Genomic DNA, 19,202 nt, shown 5'->3' with positions numbered 1-19,202 from the left:
AGAAGGGTGATGGGTCCCCTTGCCATGATGGATGGACATCAAGCCCAACACCAAGAGAGGTAGTGGCACATGAGGCGGTGAGGTTGAAGTCCACCAACCAACCAACCCATGGCGTTGGTAATGGAGGTGGTGGTGGTGGTGGCGGCAATAGCAAAGCAATCTTTATTATCAAAAGTACGCCCAACAACCGTACGTCCCTCCGCGGCCGGACCTGGAACCGCGGACCAGGAATGATACGGAAGAGGACGTGGCGTGTGTGTGTGTGTGTGTGTGTGTGTATGTGTGTATGTGTCTGTTACGCGGGGAGGGTTGTGCCTTCATCCAGACTTTTCAGGCTACTCTACCGCTCGTAGGCACGGTTTGGCTTCAGTTGGTGTTCAACCGAAGAGTCGGGATCGTCTAGCGTTACTTTTGAATTTTGAAATATAAATATATATTTAGACTTTTTTTGTTGTCTTCTGAAGAGATAGACATTAGAAAGGGAGAAAAAAAAAACCCCTCTAGTACAGCGATAGAGGACGGGCGGCCATTCGGTAGTCACGTTTCGGTCGATGGTTACGTTCGGGAGAGTTGTTTTGGTCGTCGCTAGTAGTTATCACCTTCCAAAAATTCTTGCCAGCGGAACCCGTGAAACCCATTTGCTCCGGTCGCGCGTGCAGGCAGGAGGAGGCTGTCAGGGGTCAGGGCGATTGTGGTGGCGCGGATCGGGTCGGGGGGTGTGTTTGGTTGGTGGCCTCTGTTGTGGATGCTGTTGAAGACATTTAATCAGCGGCGTGTGTGTGTGTGAAGTGAAGAACCAAAAATAGACAGCAAAAACACTGCTTTATTGCGTTACCTTCTATTAATTTAAGAACTTAGAAGTTTGCAGTCGGTAAGGACTTTGTAGTCGCCTAGGGGTGGTGAAAATCGGTGTCGATTTTACCGCAGCACCGTATCCCGGCAGCCGCCCTGCTGGCGCACTTTAGTCGAGCTTCACACATGGTGCAGAAGATGGGTAAAAGAATTCCTGAATTTTGCGTCCTTCGACGCACCCGGTACAAGAAAAGCCAAAAGAGGCGTTTCCGCTTGGTAAATATCTTAATCCTGTTTCTTTGGGTTCCCTTTTACTTACAGGTGTTTTGTTAAATGAATTATATTGTTGCTCACCAATCGGATCGCACTTACATATTTTATCTTTCATTTCAGTTATCATGAAACGGAAAACTCTAGTCTGTCAGTTTGCATCTCCTCTAGACGTAGACGTACACAATACACCGCAGGTAAGAGAGGGATACTATTGAATTTATAGCACCACAACCGGGTGATGTGTTGTTTGTTTTATTTAACCATCTACCATACCTCTTGCCCTTTTGTCCCTCCCAACCGCTCAGGCTATTCTACTCGAGGGAAAGTACTGGAAGAGAAAGTGCAACGTTATCAAGGCAGAGTACAAGAAATGGCGACGGTTTAACCTAAAGCAACCATTAGGTGCAACGAACATTGTCGATACGGTAAGTTGGACCATCCATCCGCAGCTGGGATGGGGCGAGCAATAATGTTTGAATTTCTGCAATTCTCCATCATCAAATGATGCTTTATTATGAACCACTGATATTACACTGTTCGTTTGTTGCCGAATTGTGACAGCCATAATATGTTGTATACCATGTTTTGTTACCATATATCACCCAGGTAAGGGTTGGGGCCCGATGGTTTATTGCCTTCGTCAGCATCGGTTCACTTTCGCATGGTACGATTTCTTTCACTATCTGGTGTACGCACGTTGCCAAAACTGTGCGATATCCTTATCTTGCAGGGCTTTATCTCATCAATCATAGCATCCATATAGATTTTTTTTATTTTTATTTTATTTCATTGCTTGCTCCTCGGGAGTTGCGGGCACTTTTTGGGGGGCGCCTTCCAAAATGCTACCCCTGAAGCTGACAACTGTGCGATGATGCGTAAGGGGGCCCTACTCTCCACCAATAGTGGTGAGACCTTGAGCTAGCTGCGAAAGACAATCGCTTCCGCACGTTGTTGCGCGCGTCGGTCCGCGCAAATCTTGTTCCGTCCACCCCGATAAGACTCTCTTGCGCCATGTGGGTCGGCAACAGTTATGCTTGCGTTAAAGATGTTGGAGGTGAGGTGGCGGCAGGTTTGGACCAAAGGGATTGTTTGCCTTGGCCTTGAATTTTAGTGAATCGTCGATTTTTCGATGATAGTATCTTGTTTGCGTGTTGTGTGGGGCGTTCTTTTTTTAGTTTCTCCATTTACGACGATTGCGTGACAGGTGTAAAAATCTAAAATTAGTAAGGCCCCTAGGAAGTATGTCCAGAGACAAAGAAATAAAAATTATATGAAACTTTAATGACAACAAACTCGGACCAATTCCGTACTACTTACGCTACTTCATTTCGTGCTGATGAAATTGTATCAGTATCAGCAAAAATGTTACAATCGAACTGAGAACCTTTTTAACGGAAGAGAAGAGAATTCCGTTACAGTCGTTGAAAATATCTTTATCTTCTACCCCACCCAGGATTGAAATAGCGCATCAACTTTTGTCCCTAACACATCTGGTATTGCCCATAACTTAACAGATTTTGTCTTGTTCACCTTTTTTATCTCCCGATTTCAATTTTGTCTTTATCCTTAAATTTGACTATTTAGACAAGAATGTAAAGACGTATATTATTGTTTGTACTAAGAGTTATACAATATATCAGTCTACAAAAAAGAAATAATGCAAAATGATTAAAATATTAAAAATTTACTAGCCTTGTACCCAAAGGGAACAAGTCTATTAAGCCGACAATGGGTCAGGCATGACCGAAGAAGGTCGTTACGCCAAGAAAGAAGAAGTGTATTTCGAAATGCCTAAACAAAAATGTGCTCTGAAAATTTGCTAAAAAGTTTTGGTAATTGGCATAAGTGAGTTTTAAAGCATGAATTTATTGATATTTATTGTTGGTAGAGTGTTATTATCTAGGAAACCCACATCAATCTGGTGTGTGTTTTCAGCTAGAGACAAAAGTAGATGACTACGAGGCAAAACCAAATGATTTAGAGACAGAAATTGATGAACTATCTCAAAACCAGATGCCGTAGAAACGTAGAAGTAGATGAGCTAATTTAAAACATGGTGCATAACAGACAACATCGCCTACTTGTGAGATAAAGTTCGGTGACAACGACTGTGTCGACGGTGTCAAAATACACAAGCCCAAGAAACAGTCGTTGCCGCTAGTTTTTGGTTTTAACGCAAGAAAAGCGCAAACAGCACGTTCATTTTTACCGTTAAGCCACCTAGTTTCGCCTTTAATACAACAATGTTTGCCTTGTAGTAATAAATGTTTATCTCTAAAATATATATTTTTTTCCTATCTGAAAATTTATTATTTTGATTGAAATATGCCGAGCATTCTATGCATTAAGATATTAACGTAGTAGGCTATGAAATAAGAGTACAATAGGTACAAAATTACCTTATCTATTCACTTGTTTTCGATTAGAGACAAAAATTGATGCGTTTAATGCAAGCATGGTTGCTTAAAAGATAACAATCGTGATGGTGAAAATAGATACCTTAGAGACAATAACACATGTGTTTGTGACAACATTTACAGGTGATGGTTGTATTAAAAAATACACAAGTATCTCACCATGCAAATGAGCTTGCTGTCGATGTCAAAGAATCCGCATGCGGTAAATAGTTTCTTCTGTAACAGATTTTCCAGTAAAAACTTATCCATTTGGTTCGACACTATTGTTGGTTCCAATTGTGCCTCTTCGTTGTCACCTTCTTCGCATTCGTAGCCCTTTCTTATAGACGCAATCGTTTTATCGATCTTCCGAGGCATGCGACAGAAAGAATAACGTTTAATGTTAAGTTATGCTTAGAATAAAATAACTCCACCGTCTCACCTGGTTGTGGCATTGCTCACACGAGAACCCAATGGCAAGCAACATCGCGAGGAATTGTGTTGCCCAAAGCTGCGTCACCCAGAGATTGTCGTTCAAAGTGATCCCAAGTTCAACAAAACAGTATAAAGCAAAATATTGATTGGAGAGCTGCAGTTCCGCCTGCAATATCATAAGGAGCACGATGCCCGCAAAGCATTGGTTGATTTCGTCGACCAGCTGCAAACCGCACCGACACTGATCGACCAGGACGACCCATTGGCCACGGATGGACGGCGTTCGTGTGGCTTCGTGCTGCACTGCATTCTGCAACTGCTCGAGCCGAATTCGCAGCATCTGAACGCACACGGTGTACGTGATGATCATACCGACAGCCATGTAAGACCGAACCATCTCCAGGAAAACATCAAACTGATCGACCTCACTGATTAGCTGGGCATCCAACACAATGAGGTACACGGCGTCACCAAACAGAACTGCACACACTACCAGCCCAAACCGGTCGTACGAACCAACGATGCCCCACCAGCACTCATCTAGGAACAGGGTGTTAAGCAGTGCCGTGATGCGTTTCCGGCGTGCGTAAATCTGAAGCTGCATATACACGATCGTCGATGGAAAGGACACAAGGTACATGATCATGACGGTGTTCGAAGTGGGTGACTGAAGAGCTCGCTTGCCTTCGGACAGACAAATCCAATTGTAGCACATTAGCGCACCGACTAGCGTGAGATTGACGGCAAACGCTAGCCGATTTTGGGGTGTATCGGTCTCGAAGCGATTTGTTTTGGTGCTGTAATGGCACGGGATGGTATGGAACACATATCCTACGAAAAAGAACACCCGCAACGGTTGATTAAGCACGGCCATCGTTTGGATGGCCGTTGAAACAATGTCCGGAAGGACCTCATTTGCTTCCTTCCTTCTATATTTGACTATCTAGTATTCTGGTGGTCGATTCTTATCATACAGCAGAAAGTTATTTATGACATCCGTGCAAACTACGGTAAAAATACTTGTTTATTCATCGCCTAATAGCACTCTCTGAGAGCTAATACTTTAAAGTGAGCAATATAGATTACGGTCAGTGCTATCCTTTGTTTTAAAAACCACCGGTGACGTTTACATTGCTTCGGCGAGGGTCACTTTGCTTGGGGTTAGTCAGTGAGTTTATTGTGTTCTCATATGAGACATCCTCCAACTGCATCTGATCAAACTGTATCAGTATTAAAGTATGAGTTATGATCGCGCTTACCACCTGTAATGGGATGAATAGAAACGTATTCTGTAAGCCATTTCCCTTTACCGTTTGCCAAGAGTTGTGCCATACCATTTGGATCATAGTGTAATCGATGTTGAAAAATCCGCTCACAGAAAACTGCGTATCCCGTTGTAAGTTGTACAGGAGAAACCTTTGAAGCTGCTTCGCTATCCTTGTGTTGCGATACCGGTAGTCATCGAAATGTTGTACACACACGGCCGTTTCTTTAAGCTGCAGAAGAGATGCAACATTAATCTTAGCTAGAGCGTCATTCCGGGTGACTTCCACGTTGGAAGTCAAGACTAAAGTAGTAGTAGTAGATATGGCCTATACAGGCTTTGGGCCATGTGGGTTCTTTCGCCTCTTTTCAATCCTAAACTTCACTGTTGCAAGCTAGCGTTTTCATTTATATATGATACACAGCTGGCGTTGATTAGCCTATTTTTTTATACCTACTTATTAGTATATTTGTTACTTCAAACTCACCTGTTCGGTTGTTCGCACAGTACCGCTGACAATAAGCAACACAAGCAGCAGGTAGATGGATTGCCACAGCTGCCGCAATGCCCACCGTGTGTAGCCACTGTCGAGTCCTTCCAGCATCGGTCGCTGCAAGTGTATCATCGTGAAGCAGTCAAACATTAGATAGACCATTTCGATCACCACGAGCAGCACGATAAGTGTGAGCGGAAAGGAAAAGCATCGATTCATCTGGCGAACCTGGGCCGCGTACAACTCGTACCGGTCGACAAAGGCGGACAGCATTTGCTCCCGACCGGCACGACACTTCTGGCTCTCCCGGAACAGCTCGCTCAGCTGCTCCATGCGTACCCCGATCGCTCCGGAGCAGATCCGGTGAATGAAGCAGAGGTAGCAGCAGCCTAAAATTTTTGTCGCCACCGTCAAGCTGAGCAGACGTGTTTCCACATCCTCGTGGTAGCTGACATTGCAGCAAAGCATCGTTAGTATGGCCAGCATGGTGATACCGAACTGTCGTCCATTATCGTACCGCCGTTCCTTCTCACCGTACCGATCGAGCAGCCAGTCGCTCCGGAACAAGACGTTCATCATCTGTGTAAAGCGTCGCCGCCGGAAGAAGGAGTTAAGCAGCGTGCACGTCACGATCGACACGTACACGATGATCTCGAATGCGCCGACGATCGCCATTATGATCGACAGGTGGTGTAAATACTGCACGGTCATCAGCTTCACGTCGATGAACCAGAACGGGATGGCCATCAGCAGGTTCACCAGGAACGTCAACCGATTGCGAACGGTCTCCTCGAACTGGTCCGTTTGTTCGTTGTAGCTACACGGCAGCAGGTACACCATGGATGCGCCCTGGAACAAGCGACCATGCCGCCGATAGTACGAGGACATCGCCAACGAAAGGCAAACGTTTCAGCTTCGAAGGATATAGCTCGTTTGACGACGGCAAGGATGCGTCCAGCATGTCCTCGGCAATCGTTACTATTGCTCTGAAAAGAATGTCTGAGTAGATTCATCGATCATGTCTGAGAGCAGTGAAATTAATTAGCTTTGGAGCTTTGTTGACGTACATACGCCCACGTCGATCAATATGAAGAGGGAGGGCAATGCGTTACACATTGTGGTGTAGTATCACATCTACAACAAATGATGTCTGTCATCATCAATAGAGAATAAAATAAACGTCGGCAATGTTCTATTCATGGCTGGGTGGTTTATACAACATTCATTAATTGTGCGGTGGCAACACTAGGATCGTATGTTTTTGTTACACCTTATGTTTGGCCGGTCGTGCCGTTGTTCGTTGTTGTACCATTAAACGACGCTCCCAAAGTGCCCGTCAGATCGGTTTCCAGTTGCTTGAATTGAATTAGTATCACCAGATACGTCACGATAGAACTGAAAACCATATAGATGACGGTGTTGTCAATGTCGAAAAATCCGCAGGCCGAAAACTTTTTCTTCTGATGCAGATTTTTGAGCAGGAACTTGTTTATCTGCTTAGCGGCGCGTGTATTCTGTAGCCGATAGTCGTCGAAATGGCGGGTGCAGAGGGCCGTCTCTTCAACCTGTGGATGGAAGTTGTAATGAAATGACGCACTCTTAGAATTAGTTAGTAAAGTCAATATACGAAAGGATGGCCGATGTTCCTAGTCCCTTTCGGAGGCCCCTTTGTTAGGTTTTTGTTGAGTACCTGTTTCGACGCTTTATCACATGCCGAAATAGTAACATAGCTAAGAACACCGTATAGACATTGCCACGTCTGACGGGTTAGCCAGTAAGGATTTAATGCGGGACCCGTCCTGAAGAAGGTATACTCGACTATGGTATACCATTCATCCATGAGATATAGCAGCTGAACCGTGGACAGTAGGAACAGCTGGAGGATGGGGAACGAAAGGCAACGATCGACCTGTCCGATCTGCCTCTGGTATCGATCAAATCGTTCCACGAAAAAATGTGCATCGCACTTCAACAGCACACTATCGTAGAGCATCCGGAGTTGTTTCATTCGTAGCGCGATCACATTCACACACAGCCTATACACAAACGCCACTAGAAACACGGCAAAAAGTCTTCCAAGAATGAGTACGCCTAGAATTTTCATAGGAATATCCTTTAGATGAGCGATTTTGAAGCTGAAACCAAACACCATGTAGGAACAAATCGCTAGAAAAATGCGACTGTCACTGAAGCGGGCGCCAGTCGATCCCCCAAAGCTATCCAACAGCCAATCGGCACGGAAGAGCACATTCATCAGCACCGTGATTCGTTTCCGATTGATGAACACGTTCAATATGGCGGATGTTACCACGGACGCGTAGATTACGAGTTCGATGCCACCAACGGCAGCCAGCACGGGAGAGGAATGCGTACGCAGGACCTTCGTAGTCGTTAGATGTATGTTCAAGTACCAAAATGGAACGGCCAGACTGATATTAACAACGAACATTGCCAGATTCCAGCGCGTTTCCTCGAAAGCACCCGTTTTTTCGTTGAAGCTGCACGGGATGAAGTAGAACAACGATGCGAGCTTTATTATCCATCTGTGGCTTCTGTAATAGGTGGACATTGTGTGCCTAAAGTAATGCTTGTGGAACCTGACATGCATCGCAGAGTAGTCGCAGGCAGCTAGGTGCTTCGATTAGGCTAATTGAATTTAAGGTAAAAGCTGTTGCGGTCCACTACGAGTCCTGGAACTATGCGGTGTCATTAGTATTTTCACGTTGCATAAACATCAATGTGAACAGATGGCACATTTGAAAGGTTCCAGCTAAATAATGACCTCTTTGAGTGTTGGCTAGTGTTGTGTTGACCGATTGACGTCATCACATACCGCACATCCCGAGGATACTTAAATATCTAGTGTCTAGTTATAGACTTCCGGTTTGGGCTTACCTCGTTTTTTGCACGCTCGCAACAGGGAACGGTTAGCAGCAAGTTGCTCCCATAAATCGCCTGCCAGAATTGACTATACAACCACTCACCGATGTTGGCGTAGTACATAGTGTCCGGGCGTCCAACGGTCAGCATTAGGAAACACTCGAATATGAAGTACGTCAGCTCGGACAAACTCATCAAAAACATCACCAAAAGCGGGGCTGAAAGGCATCTGTTGATCTGCTCGATCTGTGCCGTGTAGCGTTCGAATCGTTCCACGAAGTGGCCAATATAGCGAGCGCTCATCGAGGGGTCTTGTTGTCGGCGATGCTGGTAGTACATTGCTCTCAGCTGAGTCATCCGCACTACGATCATGGTGACGCATAGGTGGTACAGGTACAAATACGACACCATGTACAAGTAACGCACTGTCATGAAGACGGGAAACAGCTTAAACACGATACCTTCTAGTAGTGTACACTTGTAACATCCGTTTATAATCACCACCACCCAGAGGAAACGCATGTACCATTTGTATACGCTGGCACTGCGTGTTAGTTCGGTGGAAATCCCACAAGAATCCAATATCCAATCGTCGGCAAACAGGGCATTCAGCAGCTTTTGAACTTCTCTACTATGGACGAAGCTGTTCAACACCGTACACAGCGGAATGAAAGCCATCGTTAGGATCTCGATAATCACAACCGCCAGCATAAACGAACCGAGTCCCGAAAGAAAATGATTTTGGAGGAAAAAATCGTGATAGAAATAACCACAGGCTATCGCTAACCCGACGATTCCTTGTACCGCGTTTGAGCGGGTTAGCACGAACCGACCGCTTATGGTGTCGTAGCTGCAGGGTAGATAATGGATGCCTGAGAGGGCTTGTAGCACGCGTCGATGGCGGTGGATGTACACCGACATGGTTTCGAGTATCCTCAACCTTACATACAGCAATGTGGACACAGAATGTCGAAAAAACTGCCCAACTTTCTACGGCAAAGTTTTGTTTGTTTGAGGCTAGTAGGTGTTATTAATATATGATGATCGTCAGGAGTCGGAGGGTGGAAAGAGTTAATCTATCGATATTCTTCTCAGAAGGGGCCATACATTGATGCCACCACGTTTTGGTATTTTGTAAACAAACCCGCTTGTGACACAATTTACCATTTGCTGAGCCCAATAAGTTGATTGATAATGAGAGCTATCAAAATAAATTTGAATAGTTTCCTAGAATTTCACCCTCTTTTGGTATCATCGACAATGGCGTTATAACATTTACCTGCGCCGTTGTAGTCCCGCACGTTATGGCAATCTGTATCAAAAGGCCGAGATATATCATTTCCGTCATTTGTCGCCATGAGATGGCACAGACCTCCGTCGACGTCATGTGTGTCAGGCGTTCTAGATTAACGTACAGATCGTATATCGCAACCGTACGATCCAACAGAATGAGAAGTATTATGAGCAGCAACGGCACGGAGAAACACCGATTGATGAGATCAATTTGTTCGTAGTACAGTTGATATTTTTCCAAAAATATCAAAATGTTCGTCTCGACCTGTTGCTCTGAAACGGTGGTACTTTGCTCGGTGGGCATAACTAGCGATTTAAGTTGCTTCATGCGCACATCGATCGTCAGCACGCAGGCTCGGAAAACTTCGACCAGAAGAAACATTCCGCAATACCTCAACCAAATCGATCCGTTCAATAAATACATAATCATGTCAGGCACGATGAATGTCAGCGTGTAGAAGATGTGCAGTATCGCTGTCACTATCAGAATCCACAGATTCCCGTGGTGCGTTACGAGGATCTGTTTTCCACCATTTCGACGCATCGCTAGGCACTCGAGCATCGTTTCTTCCTGTGCGAGAAGAGTGTTTAATAGTCGCACGAACATGGCGCGATGATAAAAAGTGTTCAGACTCGCGGAAATCATAAGCAGTGAGGCAACAGCCAGGACGATAACCAGTGCCACCAGATACACGGGGGGCAACAGATTCACCGATGTACCGACGGCAGTAACATTGAGCCAAATGGTCACGCCAAAGACAAGGATCGTTAGCGAGAAAGCCGCCAGATTCCAGCAACCGATTTCGAACGACTCGTTATGCTGATTGTACCGACACGGTATCAGGAACAATCCGGCCGCCATGAGGAGCAGCAACCGGTAACGCGTTACCATCGGAGACATGCCGGTGAACTAAATGATACCAGGGGAGTTGTGTCTGCGTGTGTGGTACACTTTATCAGAAAGTAATTACTGTAATTGAAATCAATCACCAGCTACGACTGTAATCGTGAATATTAATTGCACATAACACTGGAACACTATTCCATTTTTGACGTGCGTACACATTAGAGTGATGATGTAATTAATGAAACAAAAAATATTCAGTTCACTATCAATATGTAGATACGACGGATTATTCTGGAGTTTGTGGTGGCTCTACCAGTAAAGAGAGAGTAGATTACTCTATTGAGCCTTTACTAATCACAAGCTTCTAAAACTTATAGCAAAGCCTATAACCCCAAACAGTGCACTTTTGAAGCAGGTATAACAATTACAATACAGCCGATTAACGGCTGGCTCACGCTCACCACTGCGACCACCGTTTGAGGTTTAGCCATTACAAGTCTATCCGCTCTACAACATACCAGATAATTAGGCAACAATGACAGCTTGTCCTAAGAAATGTCCGATATTTAAATCCCTAGCATTGTTTCTTACCTCTTCCCACGCGCTCGCGCAACTAGGAGCAGTCAGCAGCAGGATGTAGCCATGGAGTACTTGCCAAATTTGATTGGTTACCCAGTCGGTGAGGTTATAGTAGTCTCTATCATCGAGTTGCCCTCTGTTGTACAGTATGCTGAAAAACTCAAATGTGCACAAAGCCATCTCGAGCATGGCCAGCAAATACATCAGCAGCATCGGATGCGAAAAGCACCGATTGATCTGCTCGATTTGGGCCGTGTAGTGTTGGAAGCGGTTCATGAATTGCTCGAGATGACTTCCAAAGTCCAGCTCACGTTGGTGCTGGTGGAAAAAAACCCTCAGCTGACCCATGCGCAACCTGATCATGGTGACGCAGAGATGGAACAGATACAGGAACATCGTAACGCTCAGAAAACGTGCCGTTATTGTCACAACAAACATTTTTCCGTCAAAATTTTCGTATACATAAAATCTTATTGCGGTTAGAAGTAAAACAAGCCCAAGGAACACCTTTCTGTAAACACCATTGGCTGCACGAGTTCGCTCCTCGGCGGCGGGAACACCGCACCGATCCAACAATTGATCCTCAGCAAAGAGTACGTTTAAGAGTTCCTTAAACCTTCGGCGATGGACGAGATTATTCAGCACCGTGAACAGTGGTATCGTTTGCAGCAGTCCCAGCTCGACAATAGCGATCGTGAACGAAAATGGAGCTAGATCGTCTACAAATCGCTGCATGAAACAGTCGTGATAGATGTAGCCGAACGAGACGAGCAAACCGAAGACGGCTGACAGAACATTTGACCGATTCTCGACGAAACGATTCACCCTCGGGTTGTAGCTACAAGGTAGAAAGTAGATCGTCGACAGGATCCGCAACACAAGCTGACGTTGTTTGTTAAACCGACACATGTCCCCGAAGTACCGCTAGAAGCACGGACTCTCAACTCTCACATTGGAAGTTATGTGCACGAATAATCTGAACGCAGTCGATGATTACGCTATACCTGAGTTGATGGAGATTATGAATACATTATGATCCTGTAGCGGTCACATAACCCATTGTGTTGCACTAATGAAGTGAATGGTGCCTATTCATGTTGACGTATGGATGGTGTCATAAGAATACTCAAGCATATTTACTTGGTCGCATGTATACATTTTGAACATACCTGCAAAGCCGTAGATTCGCCAGTGATTGCAATCTGCATTGCCAGGATGAGATACGCCAGCTCCCATATCTGGCGCACGACTAAGCCAAAGAAATCCCAGCTCGGTATGCTTGCGTAGTCTATCAGGTGAACGTACAGATCGTACGCGGCCACAACTCGATCGAGAAGAATGACCAGCAGGATGTACACGAGTGGTACCGAGAAGCATCGGTTGACGTTCTCGATTTGGTCGTAGTACAATTGATACTTTTCCAAAAATATCTCTACTTCCCGATCGGTTGGATGATCGTTGGAACCTTCTCCGGCAGGTAAAAGTAGCAATGGCAGTCGTTTCATGTGTACATTTATCGTTTGTACGCAAGCCCGGAACAGCTCTATCATGACGAACATACCAACTAACCGGAACAAAATAAGGATATCCAGGAGTAGCATTTCCGTTTTGGTGAAAAACACAAGCCCGTAGAAGCAGTCCCATATCACTAGCGCTGTGAGAAACCACATATTTCCGATGTGTGTTTTCTTCAGCGCGTTGTTATTTCCTCGGGCCACCGTGAGCCACTCGAGGATCAATTCGTCGGGGGAAAACAGTGTGTTAAGCAGGTTCATAAACCGTTTTCGATGGTAAAGACTATTCGTTCCCAAACACAGCATAAGCAGTGAGTAGGCTGAGCAGGCAATGGACACGATTCCCAGCAATACTGGCGAAAGATTGCCAACCATTGTGCCGATGGCGTATACATCAAACCACACGCATAAACCAAATATGAGGAATGTTTGCACGCACGCAAATATGTTCCAACGAGAGCGCAAAAAGGTTCCTGTAGCGTGATTGTAACTACATGGTATCAAGTGCCATACAGCAGCTATGAGGAACAGTACCCGGTAATGCTTTCCTATGGATGACATTTCAATAACTGTGTGGTAAGAGAATATCACCACTAGGGATCAATATTTCGGGAACCCAATTATGCTAATTAGGTTTTTCTTCAATCGCAACTGCCAATCAATCGTAGCTATGAAGCAAATGGTGAATACACATTAGGATAATTAAACCATTAATCTTCGTCCTGAGAAGGGTATCGTTGATCCACTCGATCGGCAACATATGATTTCGTTTATTTATCCGTTTGTTGAGAATGTCTTTCCTTTCTATTGAATTTGTTGCTTATCACAAATACTAACAATTTCAGATCGAAAAGCGACCACATCCATTCGACAGCGTAAAACAATTCGTTAAAGATCTTCTAGTCTCTCATGCCATCCCAAAAGACGAACAAATTTAATGAAAATTCGAACACCACCAACAGTGGGCCACAGCAAGCAGTTCGCCCTAAGAATTCTTTGTCATTGTCAGCATGTCCTGGACAACGGAGCTACAAAAGTTGTCAGACAACCCATTGTCGTGGTGCCTATTCGTATTGACGTATGGATGGTGTGTTAAGAATATTCAAGCATATTTACTTGGCCGCATCTGTAAATTATGAACATACCTGCAAAGCCGTAGATTCGCCAGTGATTGCAATCTGCATTGCCAGGATGACATACGACAGTTCCCATATTTGACGCACGACCATGCGGCAGAAATCCCAGCTCGGTATGCTTGCGTAGTCTATCAGGTGAACGTACAGATCGTACGCGGCCACTACTCGATCGAGAAGAATGATCAGCAGGATGTACACGAGTGGTACCGAGAAACATCGGTTGACGTTCTCGATTTGGTCGTAGTACAATTGATACTTTTCCAAAAATATCTCTACTCCCCGATCGGTTGGATGATCGTTTGAACCTTCTCCGGCAGGTAAAAGTAGCAATGGTAGTTGTTTCATGCGTACATTTATCGTTTGTACGCAAGCCAGGAACAGCTCTATCGTGATGAATATACCGACAAACCGGACCAGAATAAGGAGGTCCAGCAGTAGCACTTCCGTTTTGGTGACAAACACTAAATCGTAGAAACAGTACGATATCACTAGCACTGTGAGAAACCACAGATTTCCGTTATGTGTCGCGTTCAGCGCGTTGGTATTTCCTCGGGCCACCGTGAGGCACTCGAGGATCAATTCGTCGGGTGAAAACAGTGTGTTCAGCAGGTTCATAAACCGTTTTCGATGGTAAAGACTATTCGTTCCCAAACACAGCATAAGCAGTGAGTAGGCTGAGCAGGCGATGGACACGATTCCCAGCAATACTGGCGAAAGATTGCCAACCATTGTGCCGATGGCGTATACATCAAACCACACGCATAAACCAAATATTAGGAATGTTTGCGCGCACGCAAACATGTTCCAACGACAGCGCAAAAAGGTTCCTGTAGCGTGATTGTAACTACATGGTATTAAGTGCCATACAGCAGCTATGAGGAACAGTACCCGGTAATGCTTTCCCATGGATGACATCCCAATAACTGAGGGTAAGGGAAGATCCACAAGGGATCAATATTTCCGCAACGAAACCCAATTATGCTAATTGTGGTTTCCTTCATTAACAATCAGTCATAGTTATGAAACAAATGGTGAACACAAATATTGAACTTATTCATCAGCCACTTAGGATAATTGAACCATTAGTCTTCGTCCTGAGAAGGGAGATCCACTCTATCGGCAACATATGGCTTTGTTTATTTATTCGTTTGTTGAGAATGTCTTACCTTTCTGTTGAATTTGACGCTAATGACCACAAGCACTAACAATTTCTTCAGATCGAAAAGCGACCACATCCATTCGACAGCGTAAAACAATTCGTTAAAGTTCTTCAGATCTTTCATGCCAACCCAAAAGTCGAGCATTTTTATTGAAAAACCGCACACCACCAAAGGACAAAGCACCACCAACAGTGGGCCACAGTAAGCACTCAAGGATGGTTGCACGTTGTTGATGATGCGATCGAAAACCACGCAGCACTTGCGCAGCCGTTGTTGCAGCAGCTCGCCCCGAGAGTTCTTTGCCCATGTCAGCGTCTCCTGGACAACGGACAGCTGGGCCACAGCGACAAGCATGACCGAGCCACAAAATTCTAGTATCCAATCGAGGCACAAGTCGTAGTACAAGTAGATGCACAATGTGAAATGTATATGAAACGGTCTCTGACTACACCATGACGACATGAAATAGCCTAGGTTCATAAGTAAAAACCGTGCAATACCTTCCCAGCGAAAGATCGTTGTGAAGATCGTCGCTTGGCTGTAGGAAACATTCGTGAGCCTTAGAACGACTTCGTTGTTTCGGAGCTCGTTAAGTGCCATGGCCAGCTGGGCACGGCGAAAGAAGATCAGACAAGCAATAACCATCCAAATTACGAAGCAACTCCCCTGTATGAGGATGAACAGGCCCACATCGACCGGACCAAGCTCAACGTCGTATAATGCGCGATCATCGGGGCTTTGGAGAATTGAATAAGTAATCGCGAGAAGCGTACCAGTAAAGTACACTAGAAACTTCAACCATGCCAAAGGAACACTTTCAAACGATCCAGTTCGAGCATCGTACTTTATCAAGACCATCCCAAGGGTGGACATATATTTAAGTTGTTTTTGAAGGAACTTCATTGACACGGGGAGGGGAAAGTGGTTCACTTGTGATTCTATTTCTCTGTTCAAATGTCTACCAAATGAAGAACACTGTCCTTTCGACGTTACCGTTTTTATCTGTACTAAAATATTTCCTCCCTGCTGGTTTTTTTTCCTCCCTGCTGGTTTTTTCCTCCCTGCTGGAAAGGTTCATTAATAATTTAAGGAAAATACACCACCCGAACGAAGTGCTTCAATTAAAAAAATAAATGGCACCGCAAATGATGTAAAGTCATCCAGTTTGTAAATTACGGTTTCATTTGCTAAAGTGGATTAATCGGTTGTGCCATCGATTTAAAATGCACTATCTATTTTGAAACGTTTCCAATACACGACTCAAAACAGCATTAATGTCTGACAGTCTGGCAGGTTCTTTGGCACCACATGAAATAGTAACCGTTTACGGTGTCAACTCTTATCGATGCTACAGAATGGATACCGATAGACACGCCAACGTAAACTGTACACCATAATTTGTACCATCCATGTTCTCGGTTAGCAGTCCCGTAGGATCGCAGCTACGCATTAACTAAGCTATATAGCTGCAAGATATTAAAACATTGAACTTCAGAACTTCCGTTGATTTCTTGTTGATTCTATCGCTGTGAAAGGGATACATGTTTCCATCACCACTTTGACTTGTGCGCATAGTATGTTTTTGAACAAGATAGTATGTTGAGAAAGATAAAGTATAATACGAATTAATATTATTACTCACCGCAGCGTTCAAGCAGTCACTAAGCAACAGCACTGCTCCCAACTTTTTTATGTCATTCAGGGACCACAAGACCCAACATGCTGTTACCAAAACTGCTGACATTGGCTTTAAAGTTTCCGTCATTTCCATTAAGGTGGCAGCACACTCAAAGCATACGTATGTACAGTACGGCAAAATGATTGGTCCAAAGTAGGGGGTCAAATATTCACCCAATGCACTAACGATACGATGGTACAGGCGAACGTAGAGCTCCATCAGACGTTCCGGGTGCTCGTACCTATCCAGTTTCTTGGCGAGACGCACTACACGAGCTAGTTGAATCCGTGCGATCAGCAGCAGAGAATTGCACAACCCCAGGAGGAACTCCGTTGTGAGATCAACATATAGCGATAAACAAACTACGATATACGACTGAAGGAACGTATCCTGTCCGTAGTAAATGTATATGAAGTAAACGTGGAAAATAATGTGAAATATAATTCCATTCCAAAGGATCACCGTCGCGAGCAGGGCCACGGTGCGGTACTCTTCCTTTGCCCCGCCAGTGACTCTCTGCAGTTCCATCTCGTTACGCTGCAGGATATTCATGAGCGTAGCTAGTCGAGCACGCTGGCGGAACGTTTGCCATGGTAGGATGCAACAAACAATGCAAAATGTCACACTTTGCACGATGTACACCAACGACCACAAACTTCGACCCGGTGCGGCCAACGTAGCATGGTAGCTGTGAAAAGAGTGCACGATCATGTGAACACTTCCAAGTAAAGTGCACATGACGCCGATAGTAAATTTGAGGATCACATAACAGGTGGCAGTGGCTTCGAAAGCGATACCCCCAGCAAGGGTACGACGTTTTTGCAGATGAAGCACACCCAATATCTCCAAAGGACGAAGCACGTATCGCAAGTTATCGCAAACGTCCATCGTGGCTAGCAACTGTTCTAAACTGCCACCCGGTGGTAGCAGATTTCAGCACAGCACGGTACACACGACGTACCATTAATGTTTGATGAATCTCCTGCATCCTATTCTAACGGTTCCCAAAAAAACGAAAGCAATTAGCATCATTAATTGCATTGAAACATCTGTGCAAATACACAATTGAAGTGAAATGGTAAAGAAAATATGTATACTTATTTTGACAGCCGTCGAGAACTTACCGTTGCGTTAAACCGGGTGCTCAGTAAAAACACTGCAGACAACTTTTTGATGTCGACCAACGGCCACAAGGTGTTCATAATTTTGCTTTCCATCGGTTGAGCCTGATAGCTAAAGATGCCATACGCTCGCAGCATAGACATCGCTCCCTCGAAGCACACGTACGGACAGAACGTAAGGATGAGTGGGCCAAAGTAGGGACTAAAGTAATGCTCCATCATGGAAACAATACGATCGTACATGGACACGTAGAACGATAGAAGATGCTCGGACTGATCGTACAGATCGTCGAGTTCCTTCGCTAGGCGAACTAAACGTTCCATCTGGATCTGTACGATCAGTAGCAGGCAGCTACACAACCCGAGCAGGCATTCCATCGCCAGATCTTCATACATAAACAAACAGCAGACGGTATATCTCTTGAAGAACGTGTTCGTCTTGTATATCTGACTGACGTAGTAAGCGTGGGAAATGGCGTGGAAAATAATACCACTCCAGAGGATCACGGTTGCTAGCAGGGCAACCTTCCGGTAGTCACTTGCACCGCGAGTCGCTCTCTGCAGTGCCACTTCATTCTGCTGGACAATGTTCATCAGCTTCGCTAATCGATGGCGCTGCCAGAACGTTTGCCAAAATAGCATACCGATTACGAAGCACAACGTGACGCTGTGTACGGAACTCACCATAACCCACATAGAATCATTTAGTGAGTCCGTTATGTTCATATCGATTAAACCGAAAACAATCGCATAGCAGACGAACGGAAAAGTGGCACCGAAAATGAGGAATTTTATCACTGCCAAATAGTGGCTAATATGAAACGGTTCGTCCTGGACGCTGGGGCGGCACTGTTCTCGTATAGACAGTAATCCAAGTATCTGAATAGCACGGAGCAAGGGTCGCACGTTATCGAACACGTTCATGGTTGGTGCAAGCTAATGTACTGTGCACGTCATACACTGGCATCACCCAACAAATTTGTGGGCAGTTGGATGATTATTAATTATCGATAATAAATTATGTATCTCCCTTTCCCGATGAAAGTCATTCGTAGGGAATCGTAGAACTATCACCAGTTGTTCAGGATGCCCTTATGCATCTAGGTCGTTCGTGAAGAACGCTCATAGATACAGTTCAAGCTGTGTACGATCAGCAGCTAATAGGTATGCATTCATTCAGGAGGTCTTCTTAGAGATTCAAACAAACTTATAAGAGGCTTATGGTTAACCGACGACAAATCTCAAGAGATCGCAATTCCAATCATGGGCCCAGATGTTGACGGTGAAGGATATGGATTAGTTCAGATTCCCATTTTCAACACTCATTGATTCTGCTACCCA

General features: G+C 44.9%; 1 protein-coding gene across 1 annotated transcript in view; it reads left to right on the top strand.

Annotated features, from left to right (window-relative positions):
- Positions 1–19,202, top strand: part of LOC131283113 (uncharacterized) — a 35,111-nt gene that overhangs the window by 11,220 nt on the left and 4,689 nt on the right. The window contains exons 3-4 of the mRNA XM_058312686.1: positions 1,186–1,259; positions 1,371–1,490. Of these exons, the coding sequence (XP_058168669.1) occupies positions 1,186–1,259; positions 1,371–1,490 (194 nt within the window). The remainder of the gene's footprint in view (positions 1–1,185; positions 1,260–1,370; positions 1,491–19,202) is intronic.

This window comes from Anopheles ziemanni, chromosome 2 (genome assembly GCF_943734765.1).
Source record: "Anopheles ziemanni chromosome 2, idAnoZiCoDA_A2_x.2, whole genome shotgun sequence".
NCBI classification, from domain to species: domain Eukaryota; kingdom Metazoa; phylum Arthropoda; class Insecta; order Diptera; family Culicidae; genus Anopheles; species Anopheles ziemanni.
The sequence above is the reverse complement of the archived record's forward strand: the minus strand, read 5'-3'. Positions and strand labels throughout refer to the sequence as shown.